General features: G+C 64.8%; 1 protein-coding gene across 10 annotated transcripts in view; it reads right to left on the minus strand.

The window, feature by feature from the left end:
• Positions 1-2,250: 2,250 nt before the first annotated feature.
• The window catches only part of MORN1 (MORN repeat containing 1), a 51,399-nt gene continuing 28,739 nt past the window's right edge, over positions 2,251-24,910 (minus strand). Inside the window, exons 11-14 of one of the 10 annotated variants that reach the window (XM_045475341.1) lie at positions 15,046-15,185; positions 14,865-14,941; positions 4,442-4,488; positions 2,251-2,562 (exon numbers count right to left, since the gene is read on the minus strand). In XM_045475341.1, coding sequence (XP_045331297.1) covers positions 2,414-2,562; positions 4,442-4,488; positions 14,865-14,941; positions 15,046-15,185 — 413 coding nt within the window. In that variant the 3' untranslated portion in view covers positions 2,251-2,413. The other 9 variants (XM_045475338.1, XM_045475342.1, XM_045475337.1 and 6 more) reach the window with 9 other exon arrangements.

Consider the following 24,910-nt stretch of genomic DNA (forward strand, 5'->3'; position numbering starts at 1 on the left):
GGGCTTTGTGACTCAACCCCACAGCGCTGGTCTGGAATGAAAGGCCGGAGGACACCCCCGGACAGCCCGGAAAACGTCGCAGCTCTTCTCTTCCCAGCACATTTTTCTTCCTAAACGCAAACATTTTTATTGTTTTTGACAGAAGGGAAGTTTCCTCTGGAAAAGAGGAAAGGGCCGCAGGCCCCGTTGCCGAGGATCCGGGCAGACCCGGGAGGACGCGAGGCCCTGATGGGCTGTTCTAGCAGACCTTGGCGTGTGGCCCTCCTAACTTCCGGCTGCCCACTAGGGGCTCTGCCCCACCGCTGACGCAGCCGCGTGTGGACACGGCTCCTACGACGGCTCACGGCCACAGCCCCACCCGCCTCCCTGTGCTTCCGGAAGGACGCAGTCCCCAGGGCCCAGGCACATTCTGACCCAGGAGTCGGTGGTTCCCAAGAATGGGTCCTTTCTGGGGACTCGCTGCTGGGGACACCGGCCAGCAATCCGTCCCCTCCTAACGGACAGAGGCGGAGGCCCTGCTGAACCAGGCTGGCAGCGTCTATGGCCACTTGAGCTCGTGGAACCAGAAGGCTGGCAGGTGAAGCTTGCTCCAGGTGACACAGCGGCCACCCCACACCTCAGGCTCAGAAGCACGTCAGTTCCCCAGTTACGGAGGCTCTGGAACCCCCCTCCCTCACTGATTCTGTGGTCAGTGGCCCTCTGGCGGCTGGCTGGCCGGCTGCCTCACCGGGTCTGGAAGCCAGGACCGAGCAAGGGGTGGTCCTGGGGTTCAGCAGCAGGACAAGATCCACCTGGGCTGACCATTGTGGGCAGTCATATTGAGGGAAAAACTGGACGGGAACCCTAATAAGCAGAGAGCAGGAGGCAGCAAGTGAGGGCACGGCTGCCAGGGGCCCGATGTTGGCTTTGCCATAGGGATGCCGTCCTTGTCTGCTCCCTCTTGCCTTTAGTAAGAACAGTTATTCCATGGGAAGCTACCTCCTAAGGACAGGTGAGCCTCTGCTCCATTCATCCACGATCACACCCATCACCCACCATCCTCCCTCTCGACCACACATCCACTATTGGTCCATACACCTGTCCATCCATCAGTTTACCCACACTCCTGTCCACCCACCACCTACCCATCCATCCTCCCATCCATCCATCCTCCCATCCATCCTTCCAGCTACTCAGCTACCAGTCTCCCTGCATACCTCCTCTGCCCAATGTGTCTCCCATTCTGCGTGGCACAGAGCAGGCGCTCTGAATTCACCCATTCATTCAACGAGTATTTGCTGAGGGCCTCCTATGGGTCACACGCGGTGCTAGATGCTAAGGCTGTGAAAGTGAGCAAAAGCGACCACACGTCTCCCTCTGGACGTCGGGGAGCAGACAAGTGAAGGGCATGGCGCGTCAGCCCCGTCTGTGCAGAAGACGTGAGGCGGGCGGCAGGAGCAGGAAATGTTGCCTAAGGTGGGGTGCGGCTTCAGAGCTGGTGGCCAAGGAAGGCCTCGTGAGAAGGTGAGGCGAGCAGTCTCAGCAGCGCAAAGAGCACGTGCAAAGACCCCGAGGCAGAAACACGCATGGCAGGACTGAGGGGCCACGGGGGCCAGTGTGAGTGCCAAGGCAAGAAGTAAGGGCTCTGGATGCTCCTCTCCCACTCCTCATTTCTCAGGACGAGAAGTGGCGGTGGGCCTCGCGGCTGAGGGGCAAGTCTAGCCGCCCCCAGCACGGGGTGCACACAGGGCGAGCCCAGGCGTGGAAGCAGGAACTGCGCGCCCACTCGGGAGAGGACGCGGGAGGAGGCCCCGCCCCCTGCCCAGAGCCCCCCTCTCCCGGGCACCGGGTGCATTTCAGAGGCAGCTGTAAAAGCCGAGAAGTGTCCCTTGCCCAGTCCCTGCAGACACGAAGCTTGTTTCTGGAAAGCCAGTCACCTGCTTACTGCCTCTTGATTTCTCCTTTGGCAGCCGTTTCCAGTGTCCCCAGGCTGTTTGCGGGGCGGGGGGAGGAGGGGGACTGAGCCACCCCCCAAGGCAGGGGTCGTGGCAGGGAGGCGGTGCCTGCTCTGACGGCTCAGTCGGGCCAGCGTCGCTGCCAGACTCCGTAGCAGGGGGGCCGGGACCGTCCCATCCCCAGCCCGGCCTGGGCTCAGCCTGGGGCCCCGGGGTGCCAGGCGGAAGGGGGTCCGGCACTCACCCGGCTGAGCCTCCACGGGTATGCCGGGTGTGCGGGAAGGGGCTTGCGTCTGGGCGAGGCACCTCTCGGCAGTCAGTGCTGAGCATTTTATTAAAGCCAGTGGCCTTGGGGTGCACGAAAGGTGGCCCCTCCGGCCCCCACTCAGGCCACTGGGAGGAGGGTGCCCTTGAAAGGCAGGGGTCTCCCTGGGGGAGAGAGGACACTGGTGGCTCTTGGGCGCATGGGGATGGTTCTTCTAGCTCAGGGATTCAGGGCCTTCTCCAGGGACGTGGGGCTGCCGGTCCGTCCCCTTCCCCGAGACCCGAAGGTGTTTGAAGGCGGTGGGCAGCACGTGGCCCAGGAAGGGAGGGTCGGTCACATCGCGGATCATGACGACATACTCGCCTGCAAAACACGGGCGCTCAGACTCGGTCCCCAGTAGTCCCCCCCTGTCCGGGCCCCTGCCCTGGCTTCTGCCCACCCCCAGACCCTGCCCAGGACCTCAGGTGTCCTCCCGGGCCCTGCGACCCCAGGACCTGGCGCGCGGAGCACCCCTCACCCCCGATGGGGCTGCATGACTGAGTGCAAGGATCCTTTTGAGAAAACTCCCCATCTTTGTAACAGAAAAGCAATTCATTTCCTCTAAAATGTTTCTTTAAATCATTAAGCCTCTGAAGACACCGTCGTCTGGTTCGTCTGAAGCCCCCGCCCGGCCGGGCTCAGGCCGGCGAGGTGGCGGGGGAGGGGGGGGGGCCGCCCTCCAGGGTGCCCCGGGGATGGAGAAACACTTCTCCTTCTGCAGTCTGTAAACTGTCTGCAGAGCTTCAAAGTTGGAGAAACCATAAAAAAGAAAATAAGAAATAACAGAAAGTGTGGTTGCCATAGAAACCGTCCTTTTCCCCTCCCCCGAGCCCGAGGGGGCTGGCACCGGAGCGTGGAAAAACCTCGCTGGGCTGGCCCGGGCTCACACCAGGAATGCGGCCGCAGCTGAAACGGGGCGCAGGAGGCGGCTCACACCGTCAGAGAGAACATTCCAGCGCCCTGGTCTGGGAAGCAGGCACTCCCCTCGCTGCACAGTCACCAGGGGCTGTGGACACCCTGTGTTCTGGCGGGGGGGGTGGGGTGGGTGGTGGCAGGACGGGACAGAGCCTCGGTGGGGGGGGGGGGGCAGGAATTTGCTGGGCTTTGAGTCAGTTCCTTCAGAAATTCGGGGGGCCTGGGCGGGGGCCCGCGTTCTGCAGCCCTGGGCACCAGGCCTCCCTGGCCGGCCTGGAGGAAAAGCCGCGCATGGCAACGCCACAGTGTTTCCAAGCAGCCGGTTTCTAGGTGTTCCCGGGAACACGGCTACACCAACCTGCGGCCAGCGCGCCGGCTGGGGGGCGAGCTCCGCGGGCAGCGGCCGCAGGACCAGGCCCAGCCCTCGGCTCACCTCCCTGGCGCGCTGTTCTCCCCGAGGACGGCAGGGGGTCTGGCCGGTGGCCACCGTGCCGGCCTCAGAAGCCACCCGAGGCCCGGCCCACGCGGCCTGGCCGTGGGCCCGGTGCCCAGCGTCCCCACAGAGGCGGCGCGGCCACCCACCGGCTTCACCCCTCGAAGCCGGAAGTCACTTCTCCTCGGGGCCCGGCCCTCCTCCGGCCTGTCGCCCATCGGACCCCGCAGCTGAGTGCAGGGGGCGCCCCCTCTGCCCACGCACGAGGGGCCCAGGGTCCTAAAATAGGGCGACCACAGCACCAGCTTTGCTGGCGTCAGCAGACTCGCGTGGCTGCTGTTGGGACTCCTAGCGCCGGCCCGCACGGCAAGGTGGGGGGCGCTGCCCAGAGCCCGACCCAGCCCTCCCTCACACAAGGGAGGCTCTTGGGCCACAGGCTTCAAATACACGAAGGGTTGAGGGGGCCCAGACCGGGAAGCCTGCCGGCCCTCCGATGGGACCCTGGACACAAGGAGCCAGGGACGTTCACTTCGCCCGTGGGGACAGAGAGGCCCCCCGCCCGGCACCCGCGGCCATTCCAAGGGCCCGGGGAGGGCCTGGTGGAAGCCCATCCCCCATCCGTGCCCCCTCCACCTGGGGTGCCTCTGGGGGAGCCCAGGGGGGCATGGGGAGCGGCCGGGCTGGGAGTCGCCCTCTCTGATTCCCTGGCTTCCAGAGTCAAGACGAGTGTTGGATTTAGGGGTGCGTTCAGAGGAAGGGAGTCTTTCCAAAAGGTCGGCAACGATGATACATGTGGATTGTGGGGTGGTGGGTGGAATCGGCCCCACCCCCCTCTGTCCCCTGCCGGCCACCTACCTGGGAAGGCCGCAGCCGCGGGCTCTGCGGTGGCCGCCCCGTCAGGCCTGCAGGGAGAGGAGAAGGAAGCCGCTGAACCACAGCCCCGGGGCCTTGAGGACAACAGAGACCCTGCTGTTCCTGCCTGCCGGCCTCAGGCGGGCACAGGTGTGACCGTCCTGTCCTCCGAGGCCCATCTCTGCCTCCCGAGGGTGGAGCGTGCCCTCGTCTGGACAGCTCTCTGCCCCTGGGCCCGGTGCCTCGCCGTCTAAACCCAAACACGGCCACAGAGGCTGGAGCCAGACCCCAACAGACCCATCCCTGTTTCCGCAGCTCTGCAGGATCAAAGGTTCTTTGCACGGAGCCCCCACAGTGCCGAGCAGAGAGGCCACTCGGAGAAGGGCCGGCACACCGGCTCTGCTTGGAAGTGACTTACCAGTGGTGCTTATTTTCCAGCGGCAGCCGGGCTCGGCGGGGCCCTGGTGCGTCCTCCTGTGTCCCCCTCAGAGGGACCGGAGGCCATTGCTACCTGGGAGCCTCATGGGAAGGGAAAGAAAGGGTAGCAGGCAGAGACAGGCTGTGCGGGGTTCCCTGGGCCTGGACCCAAGTCCGAGGGACGGAGACCCTCACTTCTCACGCGGTGGCCGCGCGGCGGCCACAAGAGGCCCTGACGGGCAGCCCGAGGCGGCTCAATCAAGCCCAAGTCTGAGGGCTTCGACCTGACCGGGGGTTTCTGCCTGCCCACAGGGGTGGTCACCAGGCGGCCACCTTGGGGACATGAGGGTGCCCACCTGGACCCCCAGCTGCCAGATGCACCTTCTTGGTGGGACAGAGGCCCCAGAGCGACGGGCTGGGCTTTGCCCTGAAGGATCTACCCGGGGGCCTTGGGGGGAGCCACGGGACTCCTCCCACCCCGGCCTCCGTGGCTGGTGGTGGTTTCCTGTTATCAGAGCTGGGGGTGGAGGACGGGGGCTCCCTGGCATCGGCTCGGCGACCTGCCAGGCTCTGACCCCTTGCCAAGCTTAATTACCACGGGCATGGTTTGGGTGATAAAAAATTAAAGACAAAAGATTTTAAAATTACTTCATTTTGAGCGGGGGAAATGGGCCTTGGCTGGGACCCAGGAGCCACGTTACAGATTCTGAAATGTGGGTGAGGAGGGGAACGCGGATAAATAATTCAGCACTAAGAATAACCAGAGTCTGTCAGCCTGCCAGAGTCAAGAGAAATAGACGGGGTTACAAGAATCCTGAGAGTTTTTACAGAACCCCCAGGGCCTTGAGAAATCGGAGGCCGAGCTGGGAAGCAGCTGGGGAGTCTCGGTGTGAGGAGAGGCCAGAGGCGCCGACTGATCAGCGGACGGTTCTCCCAGACCCTCGGGGTGGGGACTTGGCGTCCTGGGAGGCGGTCCCGAGAGGCCACCTGCTGAGGGTGCACCGGGAGCCCTGGGCCGCAGCGTGACAGCAGGAACACTAGCTGGGCACTGACTGTATAGACAGCACTGAGCTGAGCCTCCAGGAACCGAGGGGGGGGTTAGAGCCAGAGGAGGGAACAGGCCACCTCTGGGAACCGGTGCCGGCGCCTCCTGGGCGGAAAAGGGCGCTGGGAGAGTCGGGACCCAGGGGCCAGGCAGGGCTGGGGACCCAGGGCTCCAGCCTGGTTTTCTCTTTATCTGTGGCTGGCGTCCTTGTCCTCATGTTTCCTGTGCTTGGGGTTCCTTGTGTCTTGAATCTGTAGGTTTATAGTTTGCGATGAGTTTGAAAACACGGTGGCAGTTATTTCTTTGTCTCTTCGGCCGCGTCCTTCCCTTGCAGCACTTGGGAGCCTCTGATTCCGTGCATGTTTGGCGGAGAGGAGCTGTTCGGCAGTTCAAAACGCTCCGCTCATGAAGTTCAGCCCTGCTTCTCTTCCTGGGCTTCATCTGGGGGGTTTCTGTGGCTGTGCCTTGCAAGTTCACGCCCCTCCCGCCCACCCCTGCCCACGCACATCATCTTTGGTGGGTGAGCCCACTCCTTCACGCCTCACGTCTGCCGAGCGTGGCCGGTCTTCCCTGCTGGACACACAGAATCCAGTGACGACGTCTCATGCCGCCGTCTACTGGCTCTTCCATTGGTGTCCTTTCTGGGTCGGCTTTGATTTTTCCTCATCGTGGGTTGTACTTTCCCGCTTTCTTTGTGTGCCTGGTAATTTTCGGTCAGATGTCAGACATTGTGAATTCTACTTTCTTGGCCACTGGCTGCTTTTGTATTCTTATAGTCTTGATGCTGTTTGGTTACTTAGAGACGGTTTGATCCTTTTGGGTCTTGCCTTTAAGGGTTGCAAGGTGGGGTTTGAGATATGGTTAATTATTCCCCACCACTCAGCACTCTTCTGACGTCCTGTGAGTTGAGGTCTTCCGGACTGGCCCCGGGACCCAGCACTCTTCACAGCCCCGTGTGAGCTCCGGGCAGGACTTGCTGTGACCCTCTCGCTGGTTTTCCTGGCACGTTCAAGCACGTTCCTCACGCTCTGCAGATGTCTAGGACTCCCCTCTCCCGTGCTGCCTCCTGCAAACTCTAGCTGCCTTAGCTTCCCGGGACTCTCAGCTCCTTCTCTCCCCTCGTGGGGACCCCTGAGCCTGCCGGGTCCCCTCCCTGTACTACAGCTGGAAATGCTCTGGGAAGTGAGCTGGGCCTCTCAGGGGCTCCCTCTTCATCACCTGATACCCAGTGTCTTGAAGCCTGGTGGTCGTTTCCTGGATCTTACCCGGCTTGTTACCCGTTTACCTGTGGGAGGGCAAACCCAGCCCCTTACGGTCCCGCATTTACAGGCCAGACGGAGGCGTGGTGCTCAGATGGCCCCAACTCGTGTCTCCGTGGCCCGAGGGCCGGGGCTCCTCGTGGAGGGCAGGGCGTGAGGCCTGTGTGCCTGCTAGTCGGGGTTGTCCTTCCAGGGCCCCCAAGGGGTATATTGTCCTGACTGCTCGTGTCGCTGTGAGGTGGGGCCTGGACCAGTGTGAATACTCTGTGGCGAGGTCCCCGTGGTGGGTCTCCTGGTCCCCATCAGGCCTGGCGGGCCTCACCCGTAGGACCAACGGCCAAGCTGGCACGAGGAGGGGACCGGACAGCCTCCTTTCAGGGCCGACAAGTAACCTGCAGGTTCCTATCAGGTGCGCAGATACCTGAGTGGCCCACAGGCCCAGCTGCCCTCCCCTCGGCACCGCCGGCCCTGCCGCTCCCCCTGACCCGGGCCTTTCCCTTTCCGTAGGACCCGAGAGTGTCCTATCTGAGCCGAGCCGAGCCACCTCAGCAGGCTCTCCTGCCTTCGCCTCTTCCAGGACAAGCGTGTCTCAGGACTGCACTGAAACACCATGCAGCCCCCCAGGGACGTGCCTGGGGACTCCGTCCCACCGGAATTACCAGCAGCATGTCTGACCCTCAGCAGAACCACTGCTGAGGCGAGGCCCACGGCAGCCCGGGCATGCCCAGGTGGGCGGAGCTGTGGAAACGGCCATAATTGAAGAGGAAGCCTGAGGCCGCCCAGCCAGACCCTGGCCCAGTGGGACTGGAACCCGGCGACCTGTGCACGCTCGTCCCTTTCCTGGGCAGCTGAACAGAGGGGGGCAGCTGGGGAGGGGACGTCAAGACCCCGCAGTCAAGCCCACGGTGGGTGGCAAGAGAAAGGGGTTCCCTTGGGGGGAGCCAAAGGTCTCTAGCAGCCTGTGTGACCTGGGCCTGTCCACCCACAGGCCCACCGAGGGACCTGCAGGGCTGTGGGCAGGGTGGCCCTGTGGCCCGGCAGAGGAGGGCCGTTGGCTACAGACCCGACTTAGGGCTAGAGGGCTGGGGAAGCAGGCCTGCGGCTTGGTCAGGCCTGGTCCTGACCCTGGCTGTCATCAGTTTTTCAGGCTGAGGTGGGCACGTGGGAGGGCATGGGGTGTGGAGGCCCGGAGACCTGACCTGGGCACGGGGACCAGTCTGCCTGGGGCTCAGCATGGCGAGAAGGCACCCATATCCTGGCCGGGGAGAGCTCCCCGCCCAGAGCCGTCTAGGTCAAGGCCCCGGGTCCCGGCCTCTGCCCACAGCCGTGTGGGCATCATGGCAGTCCTCTGGTACCGATGGGATGTGCCGGCTTAGGGAACCGGGGAGCCACGGAGTCCAATGCCAGTCAAGGCAGAGATTGGGGAAAACTGCCACTCTGAGGGCGTGTGGTCCGCAGGGAAGCGACCCGGCTCTCCCGACCTGCTCACGTGGGACGGGAGACCCGGGGCTCTCTGTGGCCCCCACACAGAGCCCATAAGGAATTCCCAAAATCAGAACATCAGCTAATTGTTGGAGCACGGCTGGCCCGGATTTGGGGCTGAGCTGGAAACCATCACCACTCCCGGGGGACCCCTGGGAAACAGGAGCCTCAGGGCTGTGGGTCCTGAGTGACGGCCACGGGCACAGACACGGGGTGCCGTGGGCATGCAGCCCCGGCTGCTCCCCCTCTGCAGAGCGTGTTCTGCTCCACGGGGCACCCAGGGGCACTGGGGTCACACTGCCACAGTGGCCCCTGCAAGTGAGGCCCCTGCTTGCACAGGCGGGAGAGCGGCCGGGGGCCTCGGATGGCGGGGCGGGGAGGGGACGTGAAGGTGTCCCCCCCTGGCCTGCAGTGGGCGTGTAAGGGTTAAGGCCCCGCCTGCCGCCAGCCTCCAGCCTGTCGTGCTGTGCTGTGGGGGTGGGGTGGGGTGAGGGTGCCCCATCAGCCCAGCTGTTCCCGCCCGGGCCTCACACCTGCTTCCGTTTATTACTCCTGCTCAGACGATGGAGCTCAGTTCTCCATCTTTAGAGTTTCTGAGGAAGCAGAGAAACCCATCAGTCTCTATGTCTGATTTTCCATGAACACGCCCGGAGGAGCCTCCAGCCCGGGGGTGGGGGTGGGGGGGGGAGGCCGGGCCCACTCTGCCAGGGGCCGGTGGCCAAGGAAGGGGTGACGAGGTCCCCAGGGGACCAGAGCCCTCTGCCTGGCTCCCTCTTGTCTTGGGAGCCCTCCCCCACCGCGCTGCCCTGGGGCTCATCTGAGATCAAGCTACCCGTCCCCCCCCCCCCCGGCTCTGCACTTTGCTGGGACACCCCTGGGAGCACGGCTGCCCTACAGCAGACACATTGCCTGGTGACGCAGGCCGCAGGCCGAGGAAGACCTTCCTAGCTGAGGGGCCGGCGTGTGCCAAAGGCTGGCGGGGGGGCGGGGGGTTGCTGTGTGTGGAGAACAGGGCGGGGGCACAGGTGAGCCGGAGGGGGTGCCGCAGGGCGGAGGGGCTGAGGGCTTCACCCCGGACCTTTGGGTAACGAAGCACGCACTCCAGTCTCCTGAGCTGAGCCCCGTGTAGGTCACAGAGCAGAGGGAGAGAGGGTGGGGGGCACCCAGAAGTGGCCCCAGAGGCGGCCGTGGTGCAGGGAAGGGGATGCGTGAACCCCACCCGTAGGGCAGCGCGGGGCAGTAGCTGGCTGGGCCCCGCGAGGAGCCAAGAGGCTGATCCGAGGGCCTTCCCGATTGGACCCTGCACTGCCCCCCCCCCCCCGCCCCCTCACCCCTGGCGCTCAGACGCGGGACAGGCCACCAGCCTGAGCCTGTCGTCTCTGGGACCCCGGTGACCCTGGAGGCCCCCGCCCAGGGCCCTGCTCTTCCCTGGGAGAGCCCGCTGTCCACCGCACGCTTCTCGCTGCATTCCTGCGGAGACATTCCAGGCATATTACGGAATTTCACAACATGACACAGGGCCCCGTCAGTTCCTGAATGATGTGGAGTTGTGTCAGCTGCAAAAGACCAAGTCTGTTGTGTAAATGTGGCTGTGAGTCTGCCCAGCCGCCCGTGAGAATTCCACTGAAACGGGGCATTCTCCCCCAAACCCTCAGTGCGTGTTTTGTAACAGCACAACGCGGCGGCCAGTCTGCCCGGGGGTGGGTGGGGGCCTCGGGCCGACCTTGCCCGTGACTGCTCACTGCCGGCTCAGCACTCGGCCAGCCCGGAGCCTGATGTGCTGGCCGGCACGGCCCCTCCCCTGCTCACCCGGAGAAAAATGGGTTTAATTAAGACTTCCGCGATTAGTCACTTCATCAGTCACCAGGCCAACACAGATGGGGCCAATTACTGTTTTTACTTGAATAGATATTTGGTGCTGGCAACCCCTCCGGGCAGGGCCGCGCAGGTGACCGCTAAGCACCTGACGCAGGCCTCTGACCTCTTGGGGAGGCTGTCCAAGCCTCCATCCCGGGCTCCTCGATGACCCTGCCCCGGGGACACGGGTCCGCCTGCCTTGCCCCCTCCTCTGCCCTGGGGCCTGTGCAAACCCCGAAGCCATCTGCAGACCACCCCCAGGCGGGGTCCACACGGAAAGCGCCCACGTGACCCTGGGGAGGTGGGAAGTCAGGTCCCAGACTCTGAGGGAAGAAGTCAGGGCCGTGATTCATGCCACGTCCTGGGACACGGCTCAGGGCCCCCGGGACAGAGCTCAGGGCCCTCCCAGCAGGGACTCTGCTGAGCATGGCTCACTGGGGTCTGTGGTGAAGCGCTCCGAGCGGGCTGGGGGCTGGGCACGGGACCACATGGCTGCACTAAGTGCCCGCTTCCCCAGGCGGCACGCCCCACGAATAAACGGTGAGAACACGTGTGCTGGAGGGTAGAAGCCACTGCGGGCCCAGCGGCCTTGGCGGGTGACCCTTCACCTCCCTTCCCTTCGCCAAAATGCACAAAGCTGATTCTCCTCAGTCACTGACGATACTGCAGAACTGCGCCTGGAAGCTGGAGGCAGCCAGTTCTCTCCCTTCTTATGCAAATCAAACCTCCGCCAGCTCTGAAATGACAGGGCGGCGCGACCTTCTTCATCTTTGGGAGTATAGAGGCACCTTTTTCAGTCATTTCCATTGGGCGAGCCTCCTGGAAGGCTACACTGGGCTGCTCAGCGGGCAGGGTGAATAAACGAGCAAACGACTAGTGGACTGTGGCTGCTGGGGGTCACCAGGCAGAGGTGGGCAGCCCAGGGCACACAGGTGACCAGGGGCGGGAGGCTCGGCGAGGACGCGGAGGCGGCCCCTGTCCGTGAGGCCGCATGTGGGCACGGGCCACACTGCCGCCGACCCTGAAGCTGACCCGGGTCACCCCAGGCGGGCTGGCGGTTGCCCGGACCGCTTCGGACATTCAAGTCAGCCCCGTGGCCCCGCCATCCCTCGGCCTGCGGGAGCTCTTGGACTGTGCCGACACCCACAGGCCATTCTGCGCCCCTGGACCCTGGGTGCGGGGAGGAGGCGGTGTGCGGGCAGAAGCCATCTGCACATACCCCCATCTCACCCCCACGGAAATTGTCAACACCTTGGGAACCTTGCGTGGGGACCGTGTTTGCTGACTGGCCGGGGACTGGGGACAGGCAGGAGGCAGGCTTGGAGCAGTCTGTCACCGGCTTCTGCCAATATCTCATCTCATCTGAGTGAGTGGGAGGGAACCGTGCAACAGGGAGGGGGCTCTGGGGTCGCTGGGGGTGGGGCAGAGGAGGCAGGTGGAGCCTGGTGGGGAGAGGGGGCTGCCCCCTCCCGGCCTTTGGCCTCCACAGTCCTGCCTTCTGCCCTCCAGGGGGGCTCATTCTAGACCCGGAGGCAGGCTGTCAACCCACAACCAGAAACACAGACTTCTAGGCCGGGATGCCTGGCTGGTCTGTGGTCCATGCGTTTGCCTGAGGCAGCCTGGGGTGGGGGGGGCCGGGGGGAGAGTCGACAGGGCCCTGTGCCCCATTTCGGGGGCTGGGTCAGGCCCAGCAGGCCCGCTCCCCATTACAGAAAGTGGGGTCCGAGTGGTGGCCTCCCTGGGAAGTTGGGGTGTCTGTGAGATGACATCACAGCCCATCCTCAGCAGGGGTGAGGTTGTTGCGTGCCACGTGGGGGCTGGAGAGGGGCAAGGACTTTGGGGCAGGGAGTGCCAGAGCCTCCCTTCCCCTGCCTCCCCCGTGGGTCTGGCGTTCTCAAATGAGAACCCCAACCCGGGACCTGGCAGCCGAGGGCTCCGCAGAGTGTCAGGAGTATCTCGGTCCCCCGGTCCCATTCACGTGGAGGCAACCGCCCTGCAAACACCCTGACCCTGGGGGTGGGCCAGACCGGAGCCACACATCTGAGACCCCGAGAGGGCCTACCTTAATGCAAACCAGACCCAGGGGGAGGTCCGGGGCCCCTGATCTGCCCGAGTCCGCCTTGGTTGCTAGAAAGGATGGTTTTCTTAGGATTCTAAAAGGTGGGCTTTTGGGGTCAAGAGCCAGGTTTGGATGCTGGTGTGGGATGCTGGTGCCTGAACCAGAGTAAGGAGCCGGGGGGGGGGGGGGGGGGAGACATGGGGACGGTCCACATCCCCGCAGCAGAACTGGTAGGGGGTGCTGGGGCAGATGCTGGGGGCCTCGGGCACTCTTCTGTGGGTGGGGGCTGGGCTGGGGGGGGCCACAAGACACCCAGATCGGGTGGGGGCCTCGGGGGCACAGAGCAGGGGCCCTGGAGAAAGTGGCTGTTCGGGCAGTGGGGTCTGAGGCAGGTGACGCGCCACACGGACCCTGTGACAGGGGCAGGGGAGGTGGGCTCTGGAGGGAGCTCAGCGGCCACAAAGGGCTTTGCGCGTCACTGCTCAGACCTGTGCCTGCAAACGGACCCTGGGGTGGGGCGGCCCGAGCCCCCGAGTTCCCACTGAAAGCCATCCCTGCTGGGGTCCTCTACTCGGAAGACCTTGGAGCCCCGGCCACGGGCACCGGCTCACAAGCAGAACCCTCCTGGGATGGCGAGGACCCCGGGACGAGGACACTGAATTTCAAGCACCAGAACCGACAGAATGAGCGGGCGCTGCCTCCTGCCCTCAGGAGAAACCAGACATCGAGGGCCTTCTCTGTGCCGGAGGAAGACGGTTCCTCGTCCCACAGCCCCCAGCTGCCCCCCTGTTACAAGAGGAAGCAGTAACTCTGCCCCGGGCATGGATGGGTCTGTGCGTGTCGACGCGAGTTATTCCGCGCGCGTTGCAGCTTTGGGTCACACGTGCGTGCCCGCGACCAAAGCGCGGGCTGAGTGTGGCGTGTCAATGTTCAGCAGGATCTTGGCTTTTTTTTTTTTTTTTTTTTTTCTTAAAGTCTGTGCTTCTCCACTTACTGTGTGAAGCGGGCCTCATATTTGATTCACAAACCGTGACTCAGAACGACACAGGGTGGCACCTTCCCCTGGAAACAGCTCGTCCCGGCTCCGCCTCGCGAGTGGGATCAAAGGCTTGTCAGCCTGCCGATACTGTGCCAGCCTCCGGGTGTCCCGGCCCGTCCCACGCCCCGCTGGCGTCACCGATGAGCAATCTAACTGCGGAACGTCCGCAGGCTGCGGCGGCTCAGGACGGATGCCTCGGGCCCTCCTCCCGTTTCTACTCAATGCCTTATTTTCCTAGGGTTTTGCCGTTGGGTCTGTGCCCACAGGCCTCTGCTCTTTTGTGAGGCTATTTCGACGGGTGCCCCGGAGCAGACGGCGTGAAGAGAGAGGTGCGTGTCCCAGGCCACAAGAGGCGCCCCGGGCACGCTGGCCTTGGCCACTGCCCCCCCTTCCCCGGGGCTGATGACAAGGCTGCACACAAGGGTCAGAGGCCTGCCCTTGCCAGCAGGTGGGCGTCTTCGAAGGCCTGGCGCCCCTCCCCCAGGGGCCACGTTCTCCCCGCCCCGCCTGCAGATGGAGGGTTCCTGCCTTCTAAGAGCGGGCCGGCTCTCAGGGTCCCAGCCACAGCTTCCCGATGTGCTGCTTTCGGCCCCAGCTCTGCTCTGCACCCCCCAGAGTCCCCACGGAACTGCAAACCGGGTTGGGGACAGGCCGGGGGTGCCGGGGGGCAGGGAGGTGAGCTCAGTCCCACCTGAGCCTTGGGCCACACGGCCTGGCAGGGGACAGGCTGCTCCCACAAGCAGTTGCCAGGAGTGATTTCTCTGGAACTTGGCCTTCCTCCTGGCAGGGCCCCGGGCTGGAAAGAGCGTGTGGCCGAGGTACTGGCAGAGTGGAGTCTCCTCGGCCCCCACCGTGGGGCTCGCAGCCCCGACCTGTGTGTCTGCTGCAGGACGGATCACGGGCCTGCGGCAGGTATGTGGCGGGCCTGTGGCCGCCTCTGCCCACCCTGCGGGCCCCTCCTGGCCTCTGAACACAATCAAGGAGCATCGTCCCTTCCGTGGGCCACCCGGCTCCGCCAACCTGGACCAGGGCCCGGCTCCCCTGAGGCTGGGAGCCTGGCCTCTCCTGCCGTCTAGGCCGCAGAAGTGCGTGCAGCCCCTGGGCAGACCGAGACCATGCCTGTGGGGTCACAGGGTCGCCCGCCTGTGGGAGACCGAGACCCCGGCCCCTGCACAGAGCGCATACCTGGGGGGCCCCACCTGTGGTCCCGCTGACGGCGAGGCCGGACCAAACCCCCCGAATACCCTGAGTCGGTCAGTGTCTCCTACCTGCTGCCTCCGGGCGGGTCCTGCGTGGTGGGCGTCCTGCCGGGGCCCAGGCCCCCTCTGGGCCTGCCACCTGCCTTCTGGAAGGAGCAGTGGGGGAGGGTTCAGAGGGGCAACCAGCACATGGGCCTCGGTGCCGGGCTCCCCAGAGCCCTGGGGAGGGGGGGTGTCTCCCTGCCCATACCTCACGGGGGTCGTCCAGGAAGAGGACGGGGCTGTACCCGGGCGGGGGGGGCCCAAGGCAGACGTCCGAGAACCGGGCACGACCTTGTTCCACTCGCCTGCAGTCCTCAGGACAGTGGGGCTCGCATCCCCGGGCTTCTCCTGGAAGGTGAAGGACAGAACATCCCTCAAACAGCACAAAGCTAAGATGGGAAAGAACCTGCCACACGGCCCCTGATGCAAAGCTTCTGTAGCTTGGCCGGCCGGGGCACTGGCCGTGTGGCTGGGGGGACGGGGGCACAGCCTTCTCTACACTGTGCCGGCTCCGTGCGGGTGTATTTTGGGGCCCCCAGCCTCTTGATGCCCCCTCACCTGGGGTCCACCCTGAGAGCCCTGCAGGCTGGTGCCCTGGGGCTCGGAGGGCCTCCTACCACACAGCCCGTTGCCTGAGGCCCTGGGCGCCAGGTCAGGACCCGGAGAAGGACATTTCTACGTCATGGCTGCATGCTAAGGTGATGTCGGACCAGGTCCAGGAAGAGTGTAGAACATGGGGGCCGCTGGCAGCCACCAGCCCCCACAAGGGGCGAGAGCCCCCCAGGAGACCCCCAAATCCTCCAGGCTGGGCTGGGCCCTGCAGGAGGTACCCCCACCGTGGACCCTGTCCATCCTGACTTTCCCTACTCCTCCCCTCCTGGTGTCCCGAGGTGCGACGGGACGTCTCCTGGCGGTCCCCTCCCCAGGCTCTGCCGCACTAGACAACGGACCTACAGCCCTGGCTGTCCCCTCCTTCTGTCCCTTGCACAGAAAGCTGGCTGCTGAGACGGGGTCGTGAGGTTGGTGAGGGCCACCGGCACTGTCCCAGACACGTGGGTGTCAGGACCCGCTATCCTGTGGGGGCTGGGCTCCCAGCTCTCCTGACTGACCTCTGTCCTGAGGTCCCTGCCGGCTCTCACACAGGGAGAAGCCACCAGCAGGAGCTGGTCGAACCGCAGGGAGGGGGCTGGACGGGGCCGTGGGGACAGCTGGAGGTGGACAAGGCGGGCTGGACGCTCCCGCCAATGGGGGGGAGCTCAGTGGGTGGAGGGCGTCTCTCATCCGTGCCCTGGATGGGGCCCAGGGGCCGTAGGCATTAAGTCCCCTTCCCTGGAGCCCAACTTCTGCAGGGAGAGATGCCTACGGGCCCCAGAAGTATTTCCAAATTACAGGTAGGGAATTATTTCTCTCAGAGGGGTCTTAATGTCATCATTATGGCGCATTATAAAAAGTAAAGTCTTTCCTTCTGCAAGGACATTCTTTAACTAAAGTCCTTCTCTCCATTAGCTTTTGCTGTCCCCACACTATTTATGTCCTGGGCAACGACTGTGAACCGCGTTGCTGACGGCATGATTTCCGTTTCTGAGCGCAGCGACGGTTTCCAGCGGGCCTGAGAGGAACCAGTTGTCTGTTATCGACGCCTCCGGCCAACGAAGGCCCCGGCTCCGTGTCCTAATACCCCTGCCAAGGTGACCGTGCAGGAGTGGGTCCCCAGCGCCCGCCTCCGACAGCAGCGGCGTCAGACCCGACCTGAAATGTGCCAGCTTCCCTGGGCGGGGGTGGCCGGGGGATGTGGGCACGGGGCCCGGAGCACGTCGCCTCCCTGGGCTCAGGGGCCCGACGACCTCGGCGCCCGCCGCACCGACCCGGCACCAAACAGCTGCCCGCGGATCCTCACGGGACTCCCAGGGCCTGTCGGGGCTGGGGCTCTGCGGTCACAGCCCCGTGGTGAGGAGCCCCGGCCCAGAGAGCGCCGCGGTGCTGGCCTCCCCGCCTGCCCGCTAACACCACGTCACCCAACGTGGCCGGTAGGCGCGTGGACGACCAAGATCGGTCCAGCCACAGGCTTGACATTCTCCATCACCTCCTGCCATCCATCGTCCCCGGACGAGAAACGGCTCCGAGACCCCTTTTGGTCGAAAGCCAGAGAAACCCAACACCAACGGGCTTAAACCAAAGTGGTGGCACGTCCGCGGTGCGAGGAGGGGTCCCCGAGATTCGGCCGCTCGGGCCCAGGAGGCCTCTGGGCGCCGAGGCCCCTTCCCCACAAAGCGCGGTGGCCATGTGGAACTCGCGCACCTGACCGCCCCCTCTCCTCGGGCCGTCCCCGAGTCTCAGATGTGACGCCGCCTTCCCAGAACTGGGGCTCAGCCTGCAGCCGCCGCTCCTGTCCTGTGCCCCCCGAATTCAGCCCCAGCTCTTCCCGCTAGAGCTGCTCTCGCGGGGCTCCTGGGCTGATCACAACACTGTCGCCGCGGCCTGGCCGTGCTCCGGCCCCGCGCGTCGGCCCCTCTTCTTGCACACGGCCCGGTGGCCTCCTTTGCCTCCGTGTTTCAGCTGGACCGTGGCTTCCCAGGTCGTGCGTCCAAGCGGTCCCTCAGCTTGTCTCTGCCCTGCATGTGCGATGGCCCAAAAGGTCAGGCCTCCTGCCGTCCCCAGCCACCCTGCCCGTGTGTGGACCGCAGCACAGGGCGTTTGTGGGGTGGGTGGTGTCCCGCCAGGCCAGAAGCCTCCTATGCAGCTTGGGCCCCAGCCCATCGTGGAAGGTCAGGGAGAGACCTTGTGGACCCTGCTTGGTCACTGAAAGAGAACAGGGCCCTCTGGTCGGCTTAGGAGTTTAAAATCCACTTAGAAGTGTGTCCTCTCAGAGTGCCCTCTGTCCCGGAGCAGGGGGGCCCGCAGCCCAGGGCTCCACAGGGTTTGCTGAGGATCTGGGTTTCCCACAACGGGGGGCCGCTGTCCTCGGCCCTAACATCGGTGCACCTTGCCTGGGCACCAGTGGCCGCAGCTGACCCCCACCCCCCACCTCCGCTGCTGGAGGCCGGTCTCTTTTCTCCCCCGTCTGTGCCCCTTTGGGTGGGCGCCTTGCTGCCCGTGGGGGTGTCCACCACATTCGTCCAGCTCCCGCCTCCTCGGGTCAGTCACCCACCTCCGCTCCCTGCGGACACCTGCACGTGCTGCCCCCCGGACCCAATTCCTACCCCAACTCCGGCTCGCTCGACCGGAAACGTGGACGACATCACCGACGTCCCCCCGTCCTGGTCTCCCCTCAGCCGCCATCACAGGGCCCAGCCTCACACCTAGCACAGGGACTCACCACTGGGTGAGACCCCCCCCGACCCCAGCCCCAAACTCCCACTGACCTCCTCCTGCGTCCTGAGCACATGCCATGCCCTGTGGCCACAGGACTTCTGGGGCCAGCCGCACTGGCCACTCCTCACGTCTCGTCCTAGCTCACGACCGGGCCGCCACACTGAGCCTCTGGACGCGTGGCCCCTCTGGCCTCTGCTCACGCCCTGCCCCCGGGGTACTGTTGCAGGTGTCGTGTCCCGGTGGCCCTGGCCCTGCCACCATCCATCTTGCTGTCACGGGGTGGCCATGTGCACCCCCATCACTCACCCCCTCCTGCGGCCCCTTCCTCGCCTTGTCTGCCCTGTTGGCAGAGCAGATCCCCCTTCCCGGCCGCGCTCCTGGCCGGAGCCCCCACCCTCCGAGAGAGCTGCCTCACCACGCACCAGAGTCTCAGGGGACCCATTGTTCTCCTCAGCCTGGGGACAAGGTGGGGACAGCGTTCTGGCCTGCAGGGGCCCTTGGAGCTGGTCCTGGCCTCTCTAGGGGGGCACTGGCCAGCCTGGCTGACCCTCGAGGCAGGGCCCCTGCCCAGAGATGCCGACCCCAGCTCCCAGGAGTTATTTCCGAGGGCTCTATGTCGATTTTAATCATCAGCAAGATAAAGGTCACTGCTGCGTCCGGGGGGGGGGGGGGGGGGCGGGGGGCGACTGGTAACGGGAGGCTGCACCGCGGGGAGATGGGCGCTTGACCTCTCTGGGAGGAAATGTCGATTAATTATCTTTTTACAGCCAACTCAATTAGACTCCCTAATCACCTGTGTAGGACGCGGAGACAAAGGCGGAGCGCGGCCCGAGTAAACAAGACTGCGCAGGCCGGGCCGCGACCGTCAAACGGCCGCCGGGGGGCCCCGGGCGGAGAGCCAGCCACAGGCTGGAATGTTTTCTTCATGTATATGAAGAAAAAAATAAAATGTTATCGGCCCTGAGGGGCCGAGATCCGTCTCACGTGGAGGTGACCAGACACACCGCGTTAGTCTTTAGGGCAGAGGCTCAACCAGCCAAGGAGCTGCTACCTTCCAAAGGCAGAGCGGCCTGTTCGGCGAGGACTGGCGGGGCCGGGGTCTCCGTGGCCCAGAGGGCGAGGAGGCAGCGTGAGTGCTGGGCAGGGCTGGGGGGGGGCACCCTTGGGCCCCTTCTTGGACGGCCCGGTCTCCAGACGAGGGCTCCCTCGAGGCCGCGACGCCCCCCCCACCCCCCACCACTCGGTTTGTCCGGTGGGCGCCCGGGCCCGAGGCGAGGGCTGGCCCGACGTGACCACGGGGCAGGACCTTCCAGGTGCTTCTGCTCCACCTCGACCGGATGTGTCCGCACGGTCTGCACCCAGCGTGGAGGCGCCCTGGGGACCAGCCCAGAAACAGGCGTCCCCGTGTGGGGTGTCTCAGGCCCCATCTGGGCTGCAGGATGGAGGCCCCGCCTGCGGGCAGGGTTTGGTTCAGGTTTCTACCCAGAGGTCTTCGAATCCATGGGTTTCCCGAGGAGCCCGTGTGAGAGCCAGGCCTGCAGGCAGCTCATGGCCGGGCCTGGCCGGGCGGGTGTTTAGAAGCCCCGTGCCCTGTGGTGGCTGCGGTGGACCAGGACCCCGGTCCCTCGGGCTGAGCTCGGCAGGGCCGGTGTCTGGGGCCACAGCACCGTTCCTGATGAGGAACCTGGTGCCCGCCTTCCCTCCCTTTACTGAAGCGTAGAAAATGGATTTGACACAAAGCCACGGTCCCCGTTGGCCCATGTCCTTCCTGGATGCTCAGACTCACTGCCCCGTCCCTCTTCTACACGTGTGTCCTTCCGAAGGGGGCTGTATGTGCGCTCCGCAAAGTGGTTAAAGCCTCCTCCTTCCAGAAATGCCAAAGACACTTCCTGCGACCCCGAGGGCATGCGTTACCTCCAGCCTCGGCTCCTGGGCTCGGTTGTGCTGGAATCGCAAAAAGGACTCGAAAGGGGCCGGGACTCTGTGGTCAAACCCGCAGGATGGGGGGGGGGGGGGGGAGGCACTGATTTGGGGTTCTTCCTGAGCCTGTCTCTGATGTCCCCTCATCCTTGACTCCGGGAGCCTCCGGCAGCCAGGCTGTTTGTGCCTGGCCGGGCAGAGAGAGGCCAGGCTGCCCCCGAGGTGGCCAACGGGGACACCAGCCCTACGGGGCTAGGCAGGCGGCCCGACACCACACAGGGCTCCCCCGAGGGGTCTCCTGCTCATCCAGCGGGAAAGCAGCAGAGGAGCGGCCCTGGGGACGCGGGGTCTGGACACCGCGGCTGACCTCCAGCTTGGCTCCTGCGCAGGTATCGGCCGGGAGGCTGCACCTGGGGCTGTCTTCTTGGGTGACACACGAGGCAGTCCTGGGGGCTCTCGGGACAGACCTGGGCAGAGGCCTCGGGGCCCACGAACGGGCCTGGAGCGTGGCAGCTCTCCAACGGAGGGGGCCGCCTGCAGGTGCGGACAGCGGCAGGACAGGCCGGGACAGTGGCTTGGGGCTCCCGGCCAGTCCGGGGTCTCTGGGGTCTCTGGACCCCGAAGCTCGCCTCCCACGAGGGCTGGAGTTGGCCTTGGGCCGGGGTTGTGCTGATCCCGGCAAGACAGAACTCACGGCCCCGTGTTCTTTCTGGGAGGGATGAAAGGAGATTCGTTGTGTCTCTAGAAGCTGCCGTCGGGGGAGACGCGCCGCGGGCAGCAGCCTTTACTAGGAGAAGGAAGCTGGTCCTGAGGCTTCCAGAAAGGCCTCAAGGGGCCTGCGGCCCACCAGCGGAGCATGCTGTGAGGGGCTGGGCACCAAGGAGCCGGCCGTGACCAGGGGTGCGGGCACACGCTTACACACACACCCCACACAGGAGATGTGCACACAGATGCACACGGTGCCACACGAGGGTGCTTACACACGCAGGCCCACGCTCAGCACACGCCTGGCCCACGGGCCCTCAGTCCCAGGCTGACCCTTGGCCAAATCCCACGCCTGCATGTCTAGCTGGCCACGGGCAGCTCCTCGGGGTGGTGACGGATGCCCGGAGGCTCCCTGTCCCCACACTGCCCTGCCATGGGGCCTGGGCCAGGCCTGCCCCACGCCCACCACCGCCCAGGAGCAGAGACTCCAGCAGACCCCTCCCCAGAAACTTGGCCAGGGGACCCTGGACAGGTCAGAGAGCAGGGTGCCGGCCTGGCCTCCCGCCCTCCTTGAATCCCCTGCCTGAAGTGGGTCCTGGATCCCAGGGGCTGCACCCTGTCCCAGGAGAGACCCCCACCCCCACCAGCTCATGCAGGGGCCTGACACCCACTCCCAGGGCACAGAGGCCCGTAGGCAGCATTGTGGTGGCCAGAAGGCCACAGGCTCTGTGACGTGGAGGGGGGGCAGATACAGTGGCATAAACCGCCCCAGGAGAGCCCCCGGGGCCAGGCTTCCGGCAAGCGGGGCTGTGACCACAGGAGACTGGGAGCCCCTGCCAGCAGGTCCCAGCAGGGGCCCCAGCGCAGGCTGCACGGGGGCAGCTGGCGAGGTGGGACATGTCCCCTCCCCTCTGTGGCTCAACTGTCAGAGGCTAAGCCTGAGGCAGACGAAGACACAGACGAAGCCTCCGTCCCTGGCCAGCATGGTGGCCCTAAGCAGTCTGAGGCCTGTCCCTAGGCCACAGGGAAGGGCGCCCACCCCGGCCCACCCTGCCCTGGGGCAGGGCATCCTCACTGCCAGTGTCAGCATGGAGACCCCTTCGGGGGGGACAGGCCTCCGAGGCCGCGGTCAGGGGCAAAGAGAAATCCAAGCTGGTTCTGGGTTGCTGAAGGCACATCCGTGCCTTCTAGAGCCGTGTTCGCGGCCGCCCCCCCAGGCACATCCATGCGGGCGCAGGCTGGCCACCACGCGAGATCTTGGCACCTGACTCAAGCCCAGGCCAGCCTCCCTCCCTCCTTTCTCTCCGGGGCCCCCCAGAGATCTGCTGTTAGGGGTCCCGGGGGTGCTCCTGGGGCTCCTGCCCTGTGGCTGTGCCCACGCAGCCCCAGGACCCATGAGCGGCAGGTGGAGAGGTGCTGGGGAGGGTGGCCAAGGCTGTGGGAGGGGCTCACTCCGCGGGCTGTGGTCTCAGATCGCGTGGCCCCCCCACCCCCGGGGTTGCTTGGTTTCAGACGGACGCAGCCCCTGACGAGCAAGTGTATCCCCTGCTCACGGCATTGCCTGGAGGCACCTCAGCATTTTCCTGTACTTGTCTGGGACGAGCCCCCCCCCCCCCCCCCCGTAGGATTCCTCCACAGGAAATTCACGGCACAGATTTCCCTTTAAAAGCAAGGATCTTTCATGGTAGCTACGCTGCCATAATTAACCATAGACAATTAATATTAAAATGCGTTACCTCCCCCCTCCCCCGCCAAGGCAATGAAATTCCCAGAAGTTCTCTGCTATACATGGCGTCGCTTGTTGGCAAGACTGCATTAGCGGCAAAGGGCACCTTGATTTTTAAAATCATCTTACAATTAGGGATGATTCTTCGCAGACCGCATCTGATGAATGCTCCAAACCATGTGTTCAACAAATGGAAAAGAGGGACCACTCAGATCAGTTGGAAACATTTCCTGGGAGGGTTTTGTGCATTTCACTCACACACACACACACACACACACACACACATGCGCGCGCACGCAACGTGAGGTTCTCGCCCTCCTAGGGCTTTATCGGGTTCCCAAATCCAATTTACGGGGATTGTCTGGGCCGAGTGGCCCGCCTGCCAGTGTCCCTGCAGCCACTATCGGCACCTGCGGCAGGACTCCGAGGGCTCACACTGCCAGGGGGCGAGCGGACGCCCCCCTGACGCGATCGGCACAAAAGGGCATCCCGCTTGAGGCCGAGGGCGGGAGTTACAAAAGGTTAAGCGTCTAAATATAAAAATCTCTGTGAACCTAACATCAGTTATCAGCTTTGTCGCTACCGCGTGGGGGCCGCCACGTCACCGAGGGCTGCGGGAAGCCTGGCGCCGGTCCACGCCTATGAAATCGGTTTCTTCTCAACGGAAAGCAAACTGCTCGGAAGTGAAGACCCATGAGGCGGCCGACGTAGTTCGTAGCGAAGGGAGAAGACGATACTGAGCCCCGCGGCGACACGAGGCCTCCGGGAAGCACTTGCTCTGCTCGTTGCGCTTATTCGTGTGATTGGGAAGCAGGCTTTTGGAGGGTTTGTGTCCCGAACCGCCCGTTGCAGGGGTGAGGAGGAAGCCGGGAAGCCGGTCCGCGGGGGGCGTGCGCGAGGCCGCGCTGGAAGGTGCCGGCTGAGCCCGCCACGGGGCCGCCGCGCCCCGGTGCCCTCGTCGGCTCCCGCCGCCGTGGGGCCCCGTCTCCGCCGCTTCCTGCCGGTCTCACAGAAGGAGCGTCCTCGCCTGCAGCCCCGGTTTTACCGAGCCCGTTCGTCACTGCCTCACCGTCTCGTGGTGGGGCCGGGGCGCGAGGGCGAGGGCTACGGGGCCGCGGCGCGCCTAGGACACCCTTCCTGCAAAGGGCTGCAGAGGGAGGGCACCCGCCTCCCGCTTCCCCGTCAGCCCCCGGAGGCGGCGGAGGCCTTGGCTGCCGGTGGGTTTGCTCACGCGGCATCCAGACTGTCAGGCAAAGGTGCCGGTTGACGGAAACGGCCATCCTCCCCTGGTTCTCCGGCCACAGAGCCCGGCCTTGGCTGGCACGTGGCGTTCCTCGTCTCCTCGAGGCCTGGTGCGGTCACGTCACCAAGTTCTGGCCGACGACGTGGAAGCAACGGCACGTTCTTAGAAGGGACGCGGCTTAAAAGGGAGGGAGGGCCCTGGCTCCTCATGCTTCCCCCTCCCAGCTGCCGGGAACAGGGGGCGTGACGACTGGCGCCTGTGCAACCTTCTAGGGCCACGAGATGACGCAGGAAGGGCGACAGAGCAGCGGCATAGGAAACAGAAACAGGGGCCCCGGTGACCATGGGGGACGGCACCCCAGCCTCTGAACATCCACACGAGAAGCGAACCTCAATGGAGTTGAAGCCGGCGCTGTGCTCTCGGAAGGGGGCTCGAGAGTGAGCTCAGGAGCAGGGACCCGGAGGCGGGGCTGCTCTGAGAACACGGGGGTTCGCTCCGTGTTCCCTGTATGCGTGGGGGCTGCCACGCGACAGCACAGTTTTGCTTTCTTTAGGAATAACGCTAAGAATAAGTTGAGGCTGTCTGTCCCCAGAGAGTCACAGAATGAGCCGCTTTGGTTAAAACAACAACAAAGACTTCCTTCTTTCCCGCCCAAGCAGCTCCGTGTCCCGGCCGTTTCGGTTTTCCCCACTCCCACGTGGGTCTCAGGTACCACCCGGCCGCCCCGCAGCTGCCGCCTCCTGGACCCCACAGAGCAAGCTCCCCTGGTCAAGCTGTGATTATCTGGGATTTTCTCGCTCACGGCCGACCCCTATCCTGCCTGCGGCAGCAAATTTGCACTGGCTTCATTTCCTGTTTGCAGACGGCCGGCCAGTGTGTCCGTGACCCAGGGCCACCACGGGCCAGCTCGTCCGAGGGCTTGGGCCCCGGTGGGGCGAGGGGTGCTCCGGGGCAGCTGAGCGGGCAGGACGCAGTGGCAGTGTCCTGCAGAGAGGCTCGGGCGACCCCTCCTGACCCAGGTGTGCGTGTCCCTGGCGCCCCACCCTGTGAGGGGACGGGAGGGGGTCACGAAGGGGTTGGCGGTCCTGGGAGCAGATGCCGCTCACCATCGCTTTACAGAAGAGGAGACAGGTGTGGAGAGGCTCGGCCAAAAAGCGGCAGAGAAGC

Source organism: Leopardus geoffroyi, chromosome C1 (genome assembly GCF_018350155.1).
Source record: "Leopardus geoffroyi isolate Oge1 chromosome C1, O.geoffroyi_Oge1_pat1.0, whole genome shotgun sequence".
Lineage (NCBI taxonomy): Eukaryota > Metazoa > Chordata > Mammalia > Carnivora > Felidae > Leopardus > Leopardus geoffroyi.